At 43.4% G+C, this 21,703-nt stretch overlaps 2 protein-coding genes across 5 annotated transcripts in view; one reads left to right on the top strand and one right to left on the bottom strand.

Annotated features, from left to right (window-relative positions):
- Positions 1-3,643, top strand: part of ttll5 (tubulin tyrosine ligase-like family, member 5) — a 100,026-nt gene extending 96,383 nt beyond the window's left edge. For all 4 annotated transcript variants that reach the window (XM_071366031.1, XM_071366034.1, XM_071366033.1 and 1 more), the window contains one exon: positions 1,133-3,643. In XM_071366031.1, coding sequence (XP_071222132.1) covers positions 1,133-1,185 — 53 coding nt within the window. In that variant the 3' untranslated portion in view covers positions 1,186-3,643. The remainder of the gene's footprint in view (positions 1-1,132) is intronic.
- On the bottom strand, positions 3,417-21,450 carry tgfb3 (transforming growth factor, beta 3). The gene is made up of 7 exons (XM_071366055.1): positions 20,618-21,450; positions 10,268-10,431; positions 8,183-8,312; positions 7,911-8,018; positions 5,989-6,157; positions 5,231-5,384; positions 3,417-4,527 (listed from the first exon to the last, which is right to left on the bottom strand). The coding sequence occupies exons 1-7, from the start codon at positions 20,961-20,963 to the stop codon at positions 4,369-4,371; spliced, it is 1,230 nt and encodes a 409-aa protein (XP_071222156.1). The 5' UTR covers positions 20,964-21,450; the 3' UTR covers positions 3,417-4,368.
- Between the last annotated feature and the right edge of the window lie 253 nt (positions 21,451-21,703).

Here is a 21,703-nt window from a genome sequence, read left to right on the forward strand (position 1 = left end):
AAGATGAACGTGGTACCTTCAGGCGTTTGGAAATTGTTCCCAAGGATAAACCAGACTTGTGGAGGTCTACATAAACCCTGTAATTAGCTCCAATCACTGGTTAATTTTCTCCATATTAAAGTGATAGTTCGAGATTTTGGCAATGAAGCCAGTTGGATGAACCGTAACAGCTAGTGTACAAACTGTTCCTGTAGACTTCCAGTTTTATTGATTTTTTCACCCGGTAAGTTGACTGGGAACACATTCTCATTTACAGCAACAACCTGGGGAATAGGTACAGGGGAAAGGATGAATGAGCCAATTGGAAGCTGGGTATGATTAAGTGATGATGGTATGCGGGTCAGATTGGAAATTTCAGAGTCAGGACACCCGTTTAACATCCCATCCGAAAGACCCTGCACAGGGCAATGACCCCAATCCCTGCCCTGGGGCATTGGGATATTTTTTTATAGACCAGAGGAAAGAGTGCCTCCTACTGGCACTCCAACATCACTTCCAGCAGTATCTGGTCTCCCATCCAGGACCACCCCTGCTTAACTTCAGAGGCAAGCCAGCAGTGGGATGCAGGGTTGTATGCTGCTGGCAGTCATTACGATAACACTAGTTAGCGTATGCACGTGAAACTACCTCTGACTTCCTTCATACTGGACGCAGGGACATTAAAAGTATATCCATGATGGTATTCTGTTGCAGCTAGCGATATTCATAAAATTCTTATTTTTCACATAAAAAAAATCCCAAATAATTTTCTTCCCCAAAAGGTAATAATACAAAAAATTGCAGACCCATTGGAGTACCTCCGCAGACCCCCCGTTTGAAAACCCCTGATCTAGCATAATTTTGCAACCATTAGCAAAATAACATTCCATATTGAACTTTTAAAGTTTGGCTCAACTCCTCACACTATGTGTATTTGGCATTGACTCTAAATGCTCTTTTTTTTTTTTTGAAGTGTAAGATACACCAGTCAGCACTGGAGTACTTTCTTCCCCAGCTTCTGCCCTGACCTGTTCCCACAGTAGTATCCTTTCTAACTACTGCACACTGAACATTCAGCCTTGAAAGCACAAGATTCGATGTTCACCCCAATGTAGTTATTTTATTCATCTTAGTTATCTTCTTTCCTCTGCAGGTCTTTCTGGGTACAGCAAACTGTTTCAGGGACAGGGGTCCAAGCTCAGATGACAGCGAGATAACAAGAGAAAGGACGGGAGCTATAGCACACCATCTTGCCGACAGAGGTGTCTCTGCATGTGACCACAGGTGCATGCTGGGTAGGAAACAACTTAAGGATCCCACTGCTGTGACTGTATGTCTGACATCACACCAGGCCCTGTTACTGTTTCTATATGAAGGAGACATGCAAGAGGATAGCCTGCCCTTTCAGGAATCCCTGGGCCTGACGCAGGTCGGGATCTGTTGCACAGGCCAAGACTTTCCAGTGGCTTTCTGTATCACCCCACCCCCCCGGCCCCAACTCCATAACCCTATCGCAGCAGTTGTCATCCCTCATTTTCCCCATGCTGTCTGTCTGTCTATGCCATGGAAAGACTTCAGTGACAGACACCCAGCAACAGCTGGTTCCCACCAGAGGCCCCATGGGCACAATCACTGGAGCTCAGAGTATAGTCTTAATACATTATAGCAATTACTGTACAGCCAGAGAGATGTGCTTTATCACCCCCTTCTGTCTCATTTTAAAGACATGTTTGCGGTGTAGGGAAGTTTGGGTACAAGAGAGAAACTGCAATTGACCAATATTTTAGAGATTGTCTCAATGATCTTGTTTTACTGAGAAATGAGCAAGTAAAGGAAGTGTTGTCTGGTGAGGCAAGCTTGATGTTGTGCTTGGGAACCAACCATCCTATTCCCTCATGAATTAACTTATCAGAGAGTATCACAAACAGTTGCCAATCCAGTTATTTTTGGTATACTGAAGGGATTCCTCTCTCTTCATGAAGACTTGTTACATTGGCTAGCAGGACACTTGAATGAGTTGTATTGTTGCCTTTACAGTTCTCATGTATGCACTCCCTTGTTTGTCTATACTCTACAGTAACAGTATATACCAGACTTTTCCCACTATGAACTGTAACGAGGTGTACACCTGTTATACTGACATTCTTTGTGCGCTCTGGCTTAGTAATGTGCAGTATACTGTTAGACCTGCACAGTAATGTTTTTATCTGTCTTTAACTCAATTGTATGTTACACAATACCTTGCAGTCAGTCGTTTCGGACTGTAATGCAATGACAAAGTTGTCCATTTGTAGTGTGTGCTCTTTTACAACCTGAGGGGGAAAAGCTATTGAATGTCTGTCTCATGGTCCCTGTATGCAGAGCATGGTGATGAAGGGGCCTACCTATGCAATGCCATCTTTTGTGTAGTAAATGTACTCAACCCTCCTTTCCACAGAGGATTCTACCTGGAACCCAAAAAGGTTATTCAAAGGGTTCTGCTATGGGGACAGCCGAAGAACCCTTTTTTCTAAGAGTGTATGCCAGCATGCTGTTATCTCGAGTACAAACTGGGGAAGAACATATGCAGCAGTGGGTTGGGTCATGTATTATTGAAAGGGAATACTAAGTTAGTGGGTTATTAATAGCCTTTTACATGTGTCTCCCCAACTGCTGTAGTGAGGACCAAACAGTGTGGGAACCATCAGTGACCATTTGCAAGCAAGACCATTAATATCAGTAGCAATATGTTTATTATGCCAGTGTCGTCTATATGTACTGTAAATGGTTGCATTGTATATAATTTAATTTAAAGGTTGTCAATCAAATCAGTTTCCTGCACCTCAAAGTAAACTAGGGCCTAGTTCAATCAGATCCAGCGTTAACTGGCGATAGCCGACACCAGGGTGTGTTGGCGGGCTCGGGGGTGAGCCCGCCAAAACGGCATTGAGCTCAACTGCATTGAGCTGTCAAATCGGTGAGCAGCTGCTCTTGTGGTGATTGTCACAAAGCCAAACCCGTCCCACTCGCGTTAGAAGTTAAGAATGAGAAAGTGCAGGCTATATAGAAATAGTGACGTTCAAATTGAAAATCATTAAACAAAATGAGGATTTCTATCAGCCTAATCGAGGTGTAGACTACATCTCACATTCCAGTGTTTGAACTTGTTAACGCTGCATGGGAATCATTTCAGTGCGACTTGGTGCAGCCAATGGCAATGTCCACTTTGGGTATAATGCCGGGAGCCGTTGTGGATTTGAGCGCTTTAACGTAGTTCCACCTCCAACACGTCAAAACATCATCTATGCGGATTTGGCTAAAGAGGATCTGATTGAATCTGGCTCTTCGTTACTAGGATCTCAATATGGATAGCGGTTGAGCTGGGCCTAAATGCATAATTTATACTGATACCCACAAAAGATGATTATCTAGAGATTTTGAAAAAAAATATACATCTGTTCGTCCAAGACCATTTTTAATTAAAAAAAAAGTGTTTAAGAGTAATAGCAATAAACTTTTACAGTTTGTGAGCTAGTGAAGTGTTCACCTAGTGACATACATTGTCTTGTACAACAGAAAAGTCAGCTTCATTTAAGAAATAAATCCAGAAACCATGATTTTGTTGCATAACAGAGGTAAACATAACCATAAAGATACTTTGTTGAATAAAGGTTGTTTTCCAGCATTTATTATTTTTCCTAAGATTATTAGAGTCCATCAGCATCTGTCCTAGATTAACCAGTGTAGGGAGATGTGGTGCACGCTGCGCTAGTTTCCAGCATGGACAGTCTGTTTGTCCTGTGCGTCAAGGCTTTGTGTCAGCCCTCCATTAAAAAGGATGGTTCTCTTTAGGAAACAAAAGCCTGACAGAGCTTTTGCTTTAGCCCCTTTGATTAACTTGCACTGTAAATCCAGGTTTTCAGTGGGTCTCTCTTTTTGACTGCAACTACTGTATGTCCTTGAGTAGGCAGTGGTCATGGCTAGAACAGCTTCCGTCTGTTCTTTTCCTCTGAGCAGACAGAGGTTGATGCCCGTGGTCATATGGCACAAAGCTAAAGGCAGTTCAGAAGGCTGAAATATTGACAAAAAAATAAGGGAAAACACTTGACATTGAGAAGAAAAAAAACATTGTAAAAGGCCAATAAAAAAGTTCTGTTGAGATTGCTGGGTCTGGAGTGATGTTTGAAAGTAATTTGGGCACACAGCCTGGGAATTGTGGGTAGAGTGGTGGGCTGCGTCTCTCTCTGCAGGGCCTCTGTGTGGGCTCGACTAAGGAGGGGGGAGAGTGTTGAGGGTGGACAGGTGTACTCTTGGTGGTGGGACAGACAGCATACCACCCTCCACTTCCCCTCCCTCGGTGTAGTGCCGTGTGTGGCCCTGTCAGATCCCAGTGTGCTGGGCCCGGGGCCCTTAGCTACACTTGCAGGACTTGACGATCATGTTGGAGAGCTGCTCCACCTTGGGGGTGCGGCCCACGTAGTAGAGGATGGTGAGGGGCTCCAGGTCCTGGGGCACACAGCAGGGAGAGGCAGACGCCTCAGGGTTCAGGGTGTTGTACAGACTCAGCATCTACGGAGGGATGGAGGAAGGGAGGGAACGTCAGGCCAGGTACATTCACTACAAAAATAATTGTTATTCCCTTTCATTTCATTTGGATGAAAAACAAGTTTGATTTTGAAGTTAGACCTTCAATCAGATCAAGCGTTAACCGGCGATAGGCGACACCTGCATAGCTGCTGTTTTGGCGGTGTCGGAGCTGTAACAGAGTTGGTGCTTTCAAATCGGTGAGCAGCTGCTCTTGATCATTGTCACACCGTCAAACTCGCATTAGAAGTTCAGAATGAAAAAGTGTAGGCTATATAGAAATAATTAAATCATTCAATGAAAAAAATGCAGATTTCTATCAGCCTAAGCTAGGTTTAGATTCCATGTCACGTTCCAGTGCGACTCCGTGCGGTCAATTGTACAGCACTAACACAGTTCCACCTCCGACAACACCAAAACAACCGTTATGTGGATGTCAGCTAAAGCAGATCTGATTGCTTAGTATTAAGGCTCTATTCAATGTGATGATGGGTTGGTATTTGTTCATATTGGCCTGGGAAACCTCAGGCTATCAGATTGAGAGAGTGTGTAGGTGGGTGTTGTCTGTTTAAGTGTGCCAACATACAGTACATGTTTGTAAGTGCCTGCATTCCATTGTGTCATTTAGTGGTAATAATACTTAACACAGGGTAATGAGTGCATTACTGGTGTACAAGCCGTGTCTCACCGAGCTGTGTGTGGTGTCTGCGCTCCGTAAGTAAGGGCAGGGCCCAGAGCAGAAGTTAGCGTAGTATCCCTTAGGCTCGTGGATCCACCTCCAGCCCAGGTGCTGGCGGAAGTCAATGTAGAGGGGTCGTACACAGCAGTTCTCCTCATAGTTACTACAGTAGGTAGGAGAGAGAGATCTTTATGAAGCAATGAAATACCTCACCTGAAGGAGAAATGCTCTATTTCTAGGTTGTGTACATTTCACTACATGCATGCAGTCTGACTGAGCCCTAAGAAGACCACAAATTCCACTGGAAGGTGTGTCCTCATTTCCCTCTTGGAGGCAGCCCAGGTGTCTTACTGTTGTCAGTGAGACTGACAGAGAGATTCCAGAGTGGACAGCATGTAAGAGAGGGGAGGGAGGTAGCTATCGTACAGGGACAGATCTTGACTTGTATCAGATTGTTAATGCCTCTGCCATGCTACAGACTGACAGAAAATTAACCAGCTTATTCCTACGCTCCTCTCCTAAGTGAATTACAAACGAGAGAAGCCACCATTACCATTTGAGATCCAACTTGATCTACTGTGTTGCTTACAGGAGTAACCAGGGGTTATTTATCTATTGGACAAAAATGTGGCTACTCATCCTGCAGTAAGTTTTCATCTAAATATATGACATGCACTCAAATTGTTGTTGTTTTCAGCTATGATTTCACAGGTTGATTTTGCACAGTAAGTTAGTGATTGAATAAGAAGAGTGAGGTGGTTAGTTACGAGAAGCAGTAGTTGGTGTCCAGGGCTCTCTTGCGTCTGCGGGATGAGGACTGGGCATCTATCCTATGAGGGGGCAGCATCATGAGGATGAGATGAGGGAAGAGCTGCTCCTTCTGCTTCTTCAGTCTGCCCAGGTCCCAGCGGCTCTCATCGTAGTCACCCTCCACACCTACAGGAGGAAGACACAGGGACATCAGATGTTAGTACAGAGGTGTCATTAGCGGATGAAACTACGTAGACCAAGACCATTCCATAGAAAAAAAGGGATAGATTTGGTAAATCAAGCTGAAGTGCAGTCCTAGTCCATTAGAAAAACAAAGTTTTTCAATTCAAATGTAGACCCAAGTATTTCAACAGAATTGTTTTGCTAGCACAGACTGGAATATGTTCCGGGTTTCCTCCGATGGCATTGAGGAGTACACCACATCAGTCATTGGCTTCATCAATAAGTGCATCGATGAAGTCGTCTCCACAGTGACCATATGTACATACCACAACCAGAAGCCATGGATTACAGGCAACATCTGCACTGCGCTAAAGGCTAGAGCTGCCGCTTTCAAGGAGCGGGACTCTAACCCGGAAGCGTATAAGAAATTTCGCTATGCTCTCAGACAAACAGGCAAAGCGTCAATACAGGACTAAGATTGAATCGAACTACACCGGGGCCAAGCTTCCTGCTATCCAGGACCTCTATACCAGGCGGTGTCAGAGGAAAGCCCTAAAAATTGTCAAAGACTCTAGCCAACCTAGTCATAGACTGTTCTCTCTGCTACCGCACGGCAAGCGGTACCGGAGCGCCAACTCTAGGTCCAAGAGGCTTCTGAACAGCTAATCAAATGGCTACCCAGACTATTTGCATTGCCCCCCCCTCTCTCTTTTACACCGTTGCTACTCTCTGTTATCATCTATGCACAGTCACTTTAATAACTCAACCTACATGTACATATTACCTCAACTAACCGGTGCTCCCGCACATTGACTCTGTACCGGTACCCCGCTGTAGTCTCGCTATTGTTATTTTACTGCTGCTCTTTAATTACTTGTTACTTTTATTTCTTATTCTTGTGTTTTTTTAAACTGCATTGTTAGTTAGGGGCTCGTAAGTAAGAGTTTCACTGTAACTTCTACACCTGTGCATGTGACTAATAAAATTTGATTTGAGAACCATGCCCCTCAGCTCAGGAATCGGGTATCATAGTGTATGTCTGAGTCAGTTATACAGAATTAGAATTCACCACTGCTGTTTTTGTCATAGTACTTTCTGTAATGTCTTAAAAGCATTGTCTCCACTGGTAAGAGGCTGAACTTCAGGCATCACCCACTCAGCCCCACTCCTCCTCCTGCTCTCACTCCTCCTACTCCTCCTCTCAGCCCCACTCCTCCTCCAGAGCTGGTCCCTCTGTCCTCCCCCTGGGTTAGTGTCTGCTCATCCAATCTGCCCCTGATAGCAAAAGCAGTAGAGATCTCAGGAGAAACCTTGCCGGTGGATTTGGAGCCCCTCTTTAATTCGAGGCCAAGCGTCTGAGTGCCGTGGTAGCATATTCTTTGTGGCCAAGCCAGTCAGGGGAGCGTTCCCAGGACCAGGGACCCGGAGGCCCCAATGCTAAGTGAGATACCAGACCAATTGTATTCCCATGATCTGTCGCTCTCTCCCTCTTTCTCTCCTCTCTAGTCCTCTTTTGTCTTTCATCTCTTTTCCTTTCTCACTCCCTTTCTCTCACCTCATTCTCTGAGAGGAAAACCATCATCTTCATAAAAGAAAGCCATATAAGTATCAACCATTGAGGCCCATGTTCACTGGTCTTTTTCTAATTCAGAGCTCATACGGATAGAAAGAGGGGCTGTGATGAGCAGTGGAAAAGCCAAAAAGGAGGCATCAGAAATGGTTGGTTTCTTAAATGCAGCACCTCATGTAATTTTACCTTTGAACTTGACTTGTAGCACCTCATTAACGTTTTCGATAATGTCACCGTTGGTGTTGAAGGTGTGGCAGGGGCAGTGCACACTGATCTCCAGGCCCAGGTTGGTCTCTGAGGGGAAGAAGAGAGCAAGGCAATATGAGGAAGTGTTATTTTCCTTGAGGCCATTTTTCCTTTGTCCAAATTAAATTGAGTTTCCAAATACCTTTTGACTCGTGCTTTGATATGCAACACATGGTATGAGACCGGGAACATTAGGGCTTTGGCCCACTCACCTCGGTACATAAGCCATTCCCTGACTGTGTCTGTGACATCGAAGGAGACCCACTCTGGCGTTCCTTTGGTCAGGACGTTCTTGCCCCCGATGTAGCGCTGCTTAGCTATGTGGTCGTCTGGCCGCAGAATCTGCCAGCCAGAGGTAAGAGAGTGACCCAGCTGCATATACTCTCTCTCCCACACACACGCCCACACACACCAGACGGCAACCCAGCCAGCGCTGTCTGAGCCAGACGCTCCAGGATTCCCTGGGCCAAACGTCTTCTCCTCATGGAAAAAGTGACTCCCTGTGTTGATATCCCCATTTTGCAAGTTAATGCCTGTGTGTAGCCCTACTGCCAATGAAGAACCTGGCTGTCCCTCCATCTGCACTTCAAACTTCAATTGGGCTCTAAACATTTTGGGTTTCCTAACACTGGTCTAGTCAGGATGAGGCACTGCAAATGTTGCTAGAGCCGCCATTGCTTCAGATCTCTGAGTGTCTCTGATTATGTGCTGTATACCATCATGGACGTATACTTTGTCTCAAATTGCCGGACTAAGGGTTGGATTCAATCCATATCGCCAAAGTATCGCGAAAAATCCGCGTTATAGCTAGATTGAAATGTAAATGGGAAGTAGACGTGCTGAGAGTGCTGATAATAAATACATTTAAAAAAAATGGTAAACACTACATATGTCCGTTAAATTGGAAATTACTTTTACATTTTAAGCGGCGATCTTCCGCGATACGGATTGAATCAAGCCCTAAGGCATAGGATTTAGGGATCCACACTTTAAATAACGCCTAAGGTTTCTGTGAACGATAAGTGTTATCTCCAGAGAGAGGCCAGTGAAGTGGGGGGCTCAGCACCACAGCAGGCTAGATAAACAGGTTCCTGAACATTGTCAGCTTCTAATCCGGCTTCCTGTGGGAACAGGGGACCCAGCAAGAGAGCACGGCCAGCGCCAGGGCCTGCCAATCAGCTCCCGGCTAATGTGTGGGGGCGAGCAGCTCTATTTACTCCCCCAGCGCAGCGCCTGACCCTGCCTCTATCTCCTCTGGGCTCCTGGAAACAATCTGGGGACCTGACAGCCAGTCTGAGCGGAGCTTGGCCCTGGCCAGAGAATAGCCTGCCTCCGAGGCGGTATGCAGGCTGGAGACGGTCGTTTCCCTGGCAGGAAATGTTGGAACCTGATCATAGCTCCCATTCTCTCACGGGAGATTAATGAGGAAACAAAAATACATCCCATCCCATCCACCCCACCAACATACAATCCACGGACACACACACACACACACACACACACACACACACACACACACACACACACACACACACACACACACACACACACACACACACACACACACACACACACACACACACACCACTCAGAAACACATACACACCTCCTAAAAAATACAGGTGCAGATGTCTGAATCTCTTGTTGAAAACATCTAACTGTAAAAAAGGGTGGTTGGACAAAAGCTCTGAGATTGACAGCTGTGAAAGGAGCGATTGCAAAATGGTAATCTAGAGTTTCTCAGAGTCTGCTGTAGCACACTCTGAATTGTGTGCAAATGTACTTGACTTGAAGCACATGGAATAATGATAATCACTTAAAGACAGGGGGAGTTAGGGGCCCTGATATAAATGTTTTCTTCATTCCATGTAGACTGACTTCACTGTCCCATGTGTATTGAGACATATTTTATTTCTGTATTATTTTTCCTCTATTTTACCAGGTTAGTCTCAGTGAGATGAACAATCTATTTTACAAGAGACACCTGGCCAAAATAGCAGTACACGAGGTTGCAGACATATTCACAACAAACACAAAGCGCTACAGATGAAAAAACATAAATTTACACATTGAACAGCAAGATGGTTTGGGAAAGTGAGGTGCAACTAGGGGTCAAAACATTGACCGCCCCCACTTCATTTTCCATCATAGTGTTTAACTTAGCTTTAACCTTGCCTTCATTTAAAGGGACGAGCTCCTGTAATTTCAGGACCTTTTGAAGCTTGTATGAGAGAATTGGATCACTACACACCCCACATGCATGAGTACAGTGGGAATGGAATAGTACGTTCACACACCTGGTAGAGCTCAATCCGCTGCTCGTTCCTCTTGGCACTAGAGTTGGGGACACGAAGGGCTCGGAACTCGGCTCTGAAGAGGTTGGTGGAGTTCTTCTCCATGGCGGAGACGTTGAAGCGGAATACCTTAGACGTGATGCCCTTGGGGCAGTAGGGAAGGTCATCTGCAGGGCAGGACACAGAGACAAAGTGACTCACCTTAAAACACAACTCTAATGATGCCATCCTCACTGCTTCCACATAGCAGGACTATGACAAAAGTCTTCACTCTTGGTACACAGCCTAAGCTCTGTTTTGAAATTAAATAATTTTTCAGTTGATCTCTATATCTTCTCTATTTCATAGTTCGACATTCCAAATGAATGTCCTTTACAACAGAAAAAATACAGTTAACCATTCTCCAACCATTGCCAGTGAATAAAATGAAGCCTTGGGCCATCTGTTTATGCTTTGTGCAGTCCGAGTTAGCAACAAGTTGAAGTCATGAAATGAAAACCAAATGTCCCATGTGTTGGTGGTACTGAACAGGCTGGGCTGAGATGGCAGTGTGCTCCTCCTCCCTGCATCCTGCTCCAGAGCTCGTTCAGAAGCCAAGCGTTCCCTAGAACAACCAACCAGTTTAGCTCAGTTCAGCTCACATGTGCAATCACATGCAGGTAGATACAGAACACTAGCTCAATCAATGTGTTGTTTGTAAGGGAGAGAGTGCTTCAGTGACTGTTTGTCAGGGGGGCTGATTGTATAACTGAGAGAAACAATTTAAGGTTATTTTAACCATCAATTGGAAGGGGAACCAGTCCTGTCAATCTGTGTGGTGTGGTTGTGTAAGGCAGACCGTGGACTCAGCTACAGTAGTACAGTACAGTAGTTATAGTAACAGCCACAGAACACTTCTCGATGTGCCCCTTCTGAAATACTTCCTGTTGCACTGCCCAGTCAAGGAAGCTTTTATTTTTTTCCTACCCTAATACCATTGAATCGTTTATTATTTTAACAGGCCGAGCGCATGCAGCGCTGAGCAAAACAAGCACACGGCAAGCGTTTTACGAGCCAAGTGGAAACACTCATTTAAAGCCAAGCCATTGCTAATTTATAACCCCAAGCCTGAGCTTCATTAGAGACCCTGTGATTCACTGGTGATGGTTAACAAGGATATCGCACCTTTGGTTGACATGAATCTAGATATGTTTATAACAATGGAGAAGGATGTTTTTGTATAATGCATTGTGAGCTCACACATCTACCTAAACTTCCTATGATCCATAATCTTATTTCACAGAGGTTTAGCCATTATCTGATATTTCCATGAACTATTCTATTTTTAAGTCTCCCTATTTATATGTGACCTTCTCAGTCTTTAGACTCTTCACCCCTAGCCAAATATCTGTCCTGTGCTTGCTCACAATCGATAAGGGCTCAATAGCCCTGTACTCCCTTGGCCTGTCTCACTACCCCCCTTCTCTCTCTTCTCCCTTGTCCCTCTGCCTCCCCCACAGAAGGTGGAAAGGCCCACTTCAAGAGGAGATTTGAAATTCTAATCAAGTCTTTGGTTTCCTTTTGGATTACCTCATTTTTCCCATTGCAATGGTTTTAGGTGGATTTCACATTATGGCTTATTATTGCCAAGGGTCTGAAGGTAATTTGTTCCATGGCTGTGAGTGTAAGAGATTGCCAGCATAATTAGAGTGAAATACACAGCATACTAATTTACAGTCTCTCTTCTCTCCATTATCAGATCTGGTTCTAAGGCCAGCAGTGTGAGCATGCTGACATCAGCGGGATTTTGACCTGAACCTTATCTGAAGCAACCAAAACATGTCCCAAAGAGCTTCTATGGCCCCTCAAAATAGTTTATTTGTCAATGCAACAAAATTGTATTATATTGTAGTCCTTCACATTTCTCAAGGTTGTGAACCTTTCTTTTGAGATTCATTGTGAATATGTTGAAAATAGTAACTTTTGTGGTGAAAGAAAGCTGTCCAAATTTGGCTTTGTTTGCAAATATAATACATGTAATAAATCCTGTGTGTAATGGCACAAACCACAAACAGGTATCGCAGTTATGTACTACACACTAGGCACTATGTAAAATTGTGTATCTACACGGTAACTACTATGTAAATACAAGGTTTTCATGGCATTTCATATGAAGTGGTACAAATACCTCTCCCACTTTTCCCAAGGGACTGAAAATGGGGTCCTGCTTTTTGTAACCTTTCTCTTTTATGTGGCAGTGTGTCTGCAATGACTTCCATGGACTGTGGGGCTGAGGAGTACCCCTGTACATTGAATAAGGTACTGGCACTGACCTGTATATACTTCCATTCTGGTGTTCTTTAACGCTCATCGTAGGTTTTTATTCTTACTTTTATTTGTTGTGATATTTCCTATTATTATCTATATTTATTATGATCTATATTATTATTGTTATTATCACGGCATTGTTGGGAAAGAGCTCTCAAGGTAAGAATTTCACTGTACTGTTTTACACCTGTTGTATCCTGTGCACGTGGCGAATAAACTTTGAAACTTGAAAGAAGAGTATTTGTAGTCAAAATGTTGAGCAGTTGACCAGATATTAATGTTCTAGATCAATAACCTGCCTGGTCAATAGAAGAATAATAGGCGAGGGTTACAATAGTAGTGAAATCTTCCACACAGGAGCACCTAGGGACAGAATAGCTCTGTTCTAAAGCTTCTCATAAAGCTTCCACCCTAGACAGACACTGTTCCCCCTCCGCCCCCTTCCCCCCTCCACCCTCACCTCATTCCTTCCTGTGTCTGGGATGCCCCACCACGCTAGCTCCTCTCCTCTCCCTGCCCTGGTAGGTGACATCACACAGAAGCTCCCATCAAACACTCCCAGCAATCAGCATGTTCCCAGTGCCCAAAGGGCCGGCCGTGATGTCAGTCTCGCCAAAGCTATGTGAAGGTAAACAAAGGAAATGGGAAGCATAGAAAGCAGGTGCTGGCCAGCTGCTGAGGAGTCTGGACCTCGTTTACCAGTGACAAATGGCAACGGCGCTGCAAAAGCTGGTATTCTAATGTCTAATAACTAATGTTATTAGACTAATCTGGCTTATCGAGAAGGCCACACATATAGCATTTTTTCAACTAACAGTTTTATCTTTATCTAACATGTCAATAAAATAATATAGCTATCTCCAGATGAATAAACGTTATAATTTGAGCAGTAAATTCTAATCCAATTACAATTCACACTTTTGCAAAACAAATGATTACATATGAATGAATGGTCATGTCAATAAAAACATACCTGCCTTGATCACCTGTCTGTGCTACTGTCATTTAAACAACACTCTAGCGTGGACCAAGCCATTCCTCAGACCAAAACATTTCCAGTACTCCTGTCCTGAGTAAGTCTCTACAGTAAGTCTCTACACATGGAGCCTGTGGCTGACTGTTAAGATGAGATAATGTGATGGAGTTCTCTGCTGAAGTAAGACAGCTTTTTTCCACTTGATCAAGGATGGGGGGGGGGGGGGGGGCTGTCTTTCGGAATGGACCAGAGAAGTCTGTTTGCTTGGGATGACGTCACCTTTCTACAATTCCATATATCAGGAACACTGCTGTTCTCAGCTCCGGTCCACATCTTTCTTCTTCCCTTCCAATGCTGAATCAATGATTGCCTTATGCCAAAACACTCACTGCATGCTTTTCTTCTAAATAAACCTGGCTCTGCCTAATTTGCAGCAATGAGAGCCAATACGTGGTATTCTTAGATGGTTCAGTGGTAGTCTTTGGACAGACTTACTATGCCAAATGTCAACATAAAGACAGTGAATGAGTGCTAATATATGTGGAGGAGTGAGTACAACTGGAGTTCAGTACCCAAACCTAGGACTGGGTGCTGTGGATTATGGAGAAGCTTGGCCCTTGTGGTGTTAGTTTGGCTCCTCTACCAGTGTTCACCAAATGGCTCCCATCTGCACTTGTCTTATCCACAGCTTTACTGGAAAACACTGTTTATATTCAGAGACACCTAACTAATGGTACCATGAGTATTTTGGCAAATTACTCTAGTTATTAAAGCATATGAGTCTGGGAGGAAAAGTCTCTTCGTCTTACACTCAGCCCTGTAACTGAGTAATAAAAAGAGTGAAAAAGCACCAATCTGACAATAATCCAAGACATTCCCACCTTCCAAAAAGAGTGTATGTAAAACCCATTAGACTATGGAAATGGAATGAAAATATGTCTTGCTGTATTACTGTGGTGATAGACATTACGCTCACTGATACCGAAACAGGCCCTACTTCTTATGAAAATTACATCATGGAAAGTGAAGGGAAGAGAAAGGTGATTATTCATTAACACTGCAGGCCTTGTTATTGAGGGGACAAACACTCTCCCTCCCTTACAGTCTACTCTAGAGGGTGTATCTGGACATGAACAAAGAACAGGATTATTAAACAAAGAAAAAACAACAGGGACAGAAAAGTGCATTGAAGGCTACATTTAGGTAAATGTAGGAGATTAATGGAATTAGTCTTGTTCAATGGCCAATGAGTGACAACCAGGGCCAGCTCTAGCCTTTGGGGGCCTTAAACAATATTAGGTTGGGGGCCATGTTATGCCATGTTAATGATATAGTAATCATGGCTGAATACCGACTGGGCATGCAGGGCATGTGCCCGGGGCCCTGACCTCCAGAGGGCCCTGATTGATTTTGTTAGTCACTCTGACTACAAGTTTAGATAACTGGCTAGACTAATTTACCAATCTAAAAATCATTAGGTGACATGACTAATTGAGTGACTGTCAGTAACCAGATTTCCTTCCAACCTTTTTATGCGAGTAAAGTACATGTTGGATAAAACATGTAATGACAGGCCCGATGGAAACAGAAAATTTTTCAGTAAACTTTCCAAATGTTGTCTAAACAAAATACACTAGACAAGGTGTGATCTTTTTGGGTCTGTGAAATGAATTATGCGAGAAATGTTGGTTGAAATGCTTTTATGCGTAAATATTTATATAATGGGGTGGCAGGTAGCCTAGTGGTTAGAGCGTTGGACTTGTAACCAAAAGGTTGCTGGATCGAATCCCTGAGCTGACAAGGTAAAAATCTGTCGTTCTGGCCCTGAACCCACTGTTCCTAGGCCGTCATTGAAAATAAGAATTTGTTCTTAACTGACTTGCCTAGTTAAATAAAGGAAAAATGAATAATAACCATCATATCGAAGTAAACTTGGAGTCACGCGATGACGTGTTGTGTGGTCCTCCCACTACAACTTGTTGGGAAAGCATGCCGTTTATTAAACTACAGAGTTATGATGAACTTCGCAGGGTGGTGAAAAGGCAATGTGATGAGCTTGATGCTCCTGTCCAATAAATATCTAGGGTCTTATCCTGGTGACATGATAATCAATGCTTGGCTGCCTTTTGAAAAATAAAAATAATCTCACTATTTTGTCCACATAATCTCATCATGTACAGTGGGGAGAACAAGTATTTGATACACTGCCGATTTTGCAGGTTTTCCTACTTACAAAGCATGTAGAGGTCTGTAATTTTTATCATAGGTACACTTCAACTGTGAGAGACGGAATCTAAAACAAAAATCCAGAAAATCACATTGTATGATTTTTAAATAATATATTTGCATTTTATTGCATGACATAAGTATTTGATCACCTACCAACCAGTAAGAATTCCGGCTCTCACAGACCTGTTAGTTTTTCTTTAAGAAGCCCTCCTGTTCTCCACTCATTACCTGTATTAACTGCACCTGTTTGAACTCGTTACCTGTATAAAAGACACCTGTCCACACACTCAATCAAACAGATTCCAACCTCCACAATGGCCAAGACCAGAGAGCTGTGTAAGGACATCAGGGATAAAATTGTAGACCTGCACAAGGCTGGGATGGGCTACAGGACAATAGGCAAGCAGCTTGGTGAGAAGGAAACAACTGTTGGCGCAATTATTAGAAAATGGAAGAAGTTCAAGATGACGGTCAATCACCCTCAGTCTGGGGCTCCATGCAAGATTTCACCTCGTGGGGCATCAATGATCATGAGGAAGAAGAGGGATCAGCCCAGAACTACACGGCAGGACCTGGTCAATGACCTGAAGAGAGCTGGGACCACAGTCTCAAAGAAAACCATTAGTAACACACTACGCCGTCATGGATTAAAATCCTGCAGCGCACGCAAGGTCCCCCTGCTTAAGCCAGTGCATGTCCAGGCCTGTCTGAAGTTTGCCAATGACCATCTGGATGATCCAGAGGAGGAATGGGAGAAGGTCATGTGGTCTGATGAGACAAAAATAGAGCTTTTTGGTCTAACTCCACTCGCCGTGTTTGGAGGAAGAAGAAGTATGAGTACAACCCCAAGAACACCATCCCAACCGTGAAGCATGGAGGTGGAAACATCATTCTTTGGGGATGCTTTTCTGCAAAGGGGACAGGACGACTGCACCGTATTGAGGGGAGGATGGATGGGGCCATGTATCGCGAGATCTTGGCCAACAACCTCCTTCCCTCAGTAAGAGCATTGAAGATGGGTCGTGGCTGGGTCTTCCAGCATGACAACGACACGAAGCACACAGCCATGGCAACTAAGGAGTGGCTCCGTAAGAAGCATCTCAAGGTCCTGGAGTGGCCTAGCCAGTCTCCAGACCTGAACCCAATAGAAAATCTTTGGAGGGAGCTGAAAGTCCGTATTGCCCAGCGACAGCCCCAAAACCTGAAGGATCTGGAGAAGATCTGTAAGGAGGAGTGGGCCAAAATCCCTGCTGCAGTGTGTGCAAACCTAGTCAAGAACTACAGGAAACGTATGATCTCTGTAATTGCAAACAAAGGTTTCTGTACCAAATATTAAGTTCTGCTTTTCTGATGTATCAAATACTTATGTCATGCAATAAAATGCAAATTAATTACTTAAAAATCATACAATGTGATTTTCTGGATTTTTGTTTTAGATTCCGTCTCTCATAGTTGAAGTGTACCTATGATAAAAATTACAGACCTCTACATGCTTTGTAAGTAGGAAAACCTGCAAAATAACAGAGGGGCACACGCTATATGATGTTATTTTTTTAATGTGCACTACATCATCACGCACAGCCTTTTATCTGCAGAAAGTCAATTTGATGGAAACACATCTCTGGTGGGATACATTGTTTTTATGCAGATCTTAGAATATTAAAAAATCTGCATAAAAACAATATATCCCACCAGAGATGTGTTTCCATCAAATTAACTCTCAACTGTTAGTTGAGAACTCGACCCTGACTGAGTCACTAATATATATATATATTATTTTTTAAATAAATAAATAAAATAAAAGTTGGTCGGGGCCCCCTAGCAGCCGTGGGTCCTAAGCAACCGCTTGTGTCACTTATGCCTGGAGCCAGCCCTTGTGACAACTATGGCCACTATGCCCTGTTTATTTACTTTGATCATGACAGTGTCATGACAGAGTGATGTGACTAGGGCTCCTGGCTATGATGCAGCCCAGAGCCCACGCACCAGACCTCTGTTTGTTTTGTGGCCTCTGGCTACCTCTGACCAAGATGGTTGTAGTAGTGACTATTTTGAGAGTCAGAAGCACTCAGGAAACAGATTTGACACAGGGGCTTGAGCTGTTGCCAGAGGAAGCTCTGTTCAATGTCATTGAATAGCTTTAAACACCTTGATTATAAAGAAGTAACATGATGCAATGATCCAGCATCTGAACAGTGAATAGGCCTCCAAGTCTTCCACTTAGTAAACAATTCCCCTCGAGACAATTCACTGCAAAAGAGGGAGATGGTCCAAAAGACTTCTCACTCCGATTAGACTGGAACAATCAATTTTAGGATGAGCAAGGCAATTTTGTTCTAGTGCACAAGCCAATTTGCAGCTGAATAAGCTGTGTTTGAACTTTTAAATTGTGCTAATAAAGAAAACAGTGGTGAGGTGAACACAATACATGATAAAACAATGCTCTTAGAATCCCAAAAGTTTTGGGAACAAATAATATCTGGATTTGGGAAAAAACTGTAATTGGTGCAGTGGTTGAAGGGATGCTAAAATCGCCGGAGTGCCTGAAAAAAGTGTTCCAATGGAATGTCTCAGACGGTTGTGTGCTGGGTCAGCTATTGGGAGTTCCCATGGCTTTTATGTGAGGTATGAGGGAGGAATGGCGCTCACGCCAATTAGACTGTTTTCTTTGCCCTCTCCGTTTGTCGCGCTCTTTCCACTGCGCAGGTATGCGACCGTGCGTTAACGTTATGTCGGTCAATTCCTCTGTAGGCGGAGCAAGGGTATTTTTGCGTTATTTCGTGCGTTATTTCATTAGTACAATTTGTTAACGTTGTCTCCACGTTTTTACAGTAGGTATTAGCCTATGCTGCAGATCTATGGGTGCTTTTATAGATCAATTCAGCTGGAAATGGAACATAAATATGGCAGTTGTATGAATGCCATAAAATAAATCACAGACACTGCTTGCATTGCACACTGACACAAAGTGGACACAGGGGGCTTAACTCTGCAGGGAAGTCAGAAGAATGACATTTTGAAAAGGGGAGTAATACATTGGCTATATGGGTTTTCTTCAGTTCTCAATGAAAGAGTTGCTTTAGGCTATACTGATCTTTCATACTACATTTTTATTTATTGGAGAGGTATGCTCCTCTATTAGATTCAATTATTTATATGGAAAACCACCAGAGATTGATATTACATCTGCATGAGATGTTTGAGTAAAATCAACTATATGTAAGCTACTTTCCTGATGCTTTAAGCACTGCATTTGAACATTAAGACACACAAATTAATAAAGAGGGAGCCAGAGATCAAGATATAGCTTAACCAGAAGAACAAAACCTGTTCTGACCCGAACCGACCCTCCTCCTTCTCCCACTGATGCTGGCCGTTGCAGATTCTGCCATTAAGCTCTTGAAGTTGCCGGTATGAGGCTACACCAGCGGTCAGAAACCTTTTCCATTTGGAGTGCCAAGTTATCGTACTATTTCTACTGATCTGGTGCCAGATTTCCGTGGAACAGTTTCATTTCATGTATAATAGTCTTTATATCTCAAAATCAATGTCATGTGGTTAATCAAAATTCTATCAAAATAAAAATGATACAAATCTAAAGTAACTTCTATTACCATTGCCGATATGTAAAAAATAGCCTACAAATAAAAACATTGCAGCCCGCAGGTAGAAAATATCCTGATATCATATCAATCACTTATACATTGCCTGTCTGCAAGGAACTTGAAACAGTGTATCAAAACGTCTGTGTCCAGCCTGAAGCTTGTGCTAGCAAACTTGCAACATTGTATAAAATATTCTGGGCCCTCAAGAGTTTGCTGAGCCAGTGAACTCCAGACAGACACAGATGTAGGCTATTTGCGCAAGGGATAAGAAGTAATCAGGTAGGCCTTTTTTATGATATTTCCACCGGATCAGAGCATGATCCCTTTCATGCTGAGTGGTAATTGAAAGGGAGCGAGCTGGAAAGATGTTTCCAATAGGCTATGTTGAGGAACTATTGTCATTATCAATGGATGTAAAAACAGGCTTCGTTTACTTGCCTTTTGAGGCGAAGAAAAAATTACTTTGAGAAGCTCCACAATGATGGTGAGTTAAGACAATCAGAAATGGTATCAGATCCCCAAATGGGCACATTTATAAGCCTACATTTGTGTGCAGGCCAGTTGCGTAATCAGGTGCGTGTCCTTACTCAAGATTGACAGGAGAATTCCAAACAAAAGACAATGAATAAAATGACAACTCATAAATGGAATGAAATAAACCAAAACTTTTACCCCACAAGTGTAGCCTAGGTTGTGCACTCTGCAAACAACGTGTCCACTCCTACAATGACAACCGTAAGACTGTAATAATAATAATATATTGAATGCATTATCAAAAATGACCGTAACCAAACAAACATTGTAGATTCGAAATGGTCATTAATGGTAAATGGTAATCTGGTGATACTGGTGGGCAATCCCCACAGCCTCTGTCTTTGGATAAGTCTACTCAGACAGGCGTGAATCAGACAGGTGTCTCGTGTGCCATATTTTATATTTGCCACTGCTCGACTAAAACATCTCGGTTGACCAATAGCCTATGGAGCAAACAATCGACCAGTTGACTAAATGGGATCAGCCCGAATTTGATACCATTTCACCTATTCTGCTCCAGCCATTACCACGAGCCTGTCCTCCTCAATTAAGGTACCACCAACCTCCTGTGAATAGAAGCCACCGTGGCAACACGATCAGCTGTTGGTAGGATCAGGATTTCACAAAACGAACAAAGCGCATGGATAGAAAAGTGGCCTTCATGCGTAAAACGCGTAAAATAGATACATTAACAGCACTTACTGTTTTCTGGTGGTCCATTAATCATATTGAACTTGTAAATCTCTTTGGCGTAATATTCAGTCTCCGTGTTATCCTGTCCACAACTTTGCTGTCTGTCTCTCCCCAACTCCTCGATCAGCTCCTTCGTACTGTTATAGAGCGATAGCACCTGAAACGGTACCTGATTCGGACCCAATGTTTGCGGCGGGCTGGTCAGTCGAAGTTTACTGAGAATCTGTCCTCGGATTGCCTCTACTCTCTTTTTCTTTATGTGGTCTATGTCCACAGTGGTGCAAGTGGATAGTGACAAAGTCATGGTCACACAGTTCAACAGGAGGAAAAACAGAAGTGCTCTACCCAAATGCATATTTCTATCTGCCCTTGCTTAGCTAATAAGCTGATGAAATATAAGTAAGTATGGTAAAGGGGCAACAGAAAAAGACACCAAATTATTTGGACTAAATTCCAGATGAAATGTTATCCTCTCTCTCGCTTTGCATTCAGGAGGTCAATGAGTCCTTTCCCCCGAGGAAACCCATCTTGTCAATATAGGGCTAGTGTCATCTGGGTGCTATCCGGGTGTCCATTCCAAGAATAGTCCAGATCATTCTTGAAATTATCTTTAGCTTATCTGAGACCCCTTTTCACTCAATCTGTCGTCTTTCTATTCTTCCTTCAAATGTTGTGTCACACCCTTGACATCTTCCGTTTTCCCTCGTCATTCGTTTATCATGACAAAATGTACTTTCTCCATTGTATTTTTTCTTTTCCATCAACTTTTGCTGGAGTAAGGTCAGTGCCGCTCTCCCTCACGCTCCTGTCCCCTTTGCGCAACAGAGTCTTGTACTCAATGGACGCGCTGTGATTTCACTGATACTTTATAGTAAGTGTTAGTTGTGACGTCTGAGAAGGAGGGACTGCAGATTATCATTCCACAGGGACATTTCTGGGAGCGCATTTCACCCTCTATGATGTCTGTCTATTTGGAGCCATGTATTATAGATACATAAACAACTTGTTTGTTTGTGATTGTCTTATACAGTATCTAATCAATGTATACAGATAATAGCCTACGTAGGCACATCAGGTCACAAAATAGTTTGGATC

Source organism: Salvelinus alpinus, chromosome 25 (genome assembly GCF_045679555.1).
Source record: "Salvelinus alpinus chromosome 25, SLU_Salpinus.1, whole genome shotgun sequence".
Classification (NCBI taxonomy): domain Eukaryota; kingdom Metazoa; phylum Chordata; class Actinopteri; order Salmoniformes; family Salmonidae; genus Salvelinus; species Salvelinus alpinus.

What these genes read in the sequence shown, in the direction of transcription:
- tgfb3 (XM_071366055.1), bottom strand. Translation starts at nt 20,963, where the DNA reads ATGCATTTGGGTAGAGCACTTCTGTTTTTCCTCCTGTTGAACTGTGTG. An exon ending in AGCGGATTGAGCTCTACCAG is followed by an intron (nt 8,313 to 10,267) that starts GTGTGTGAACGT and finishes TCTGGCTGGCAG; the next exon opens with ATTCTGCGGCCAGACGACCA. An exon ending in GACACCAACTACTGCTTCTC is followed by an intron (nt 5,385 to 5,988) that starts GTAACTAACCAC and finishes TACCTACTGTAG; the next exon opens with TAACTATGAGGAGAACTGCT.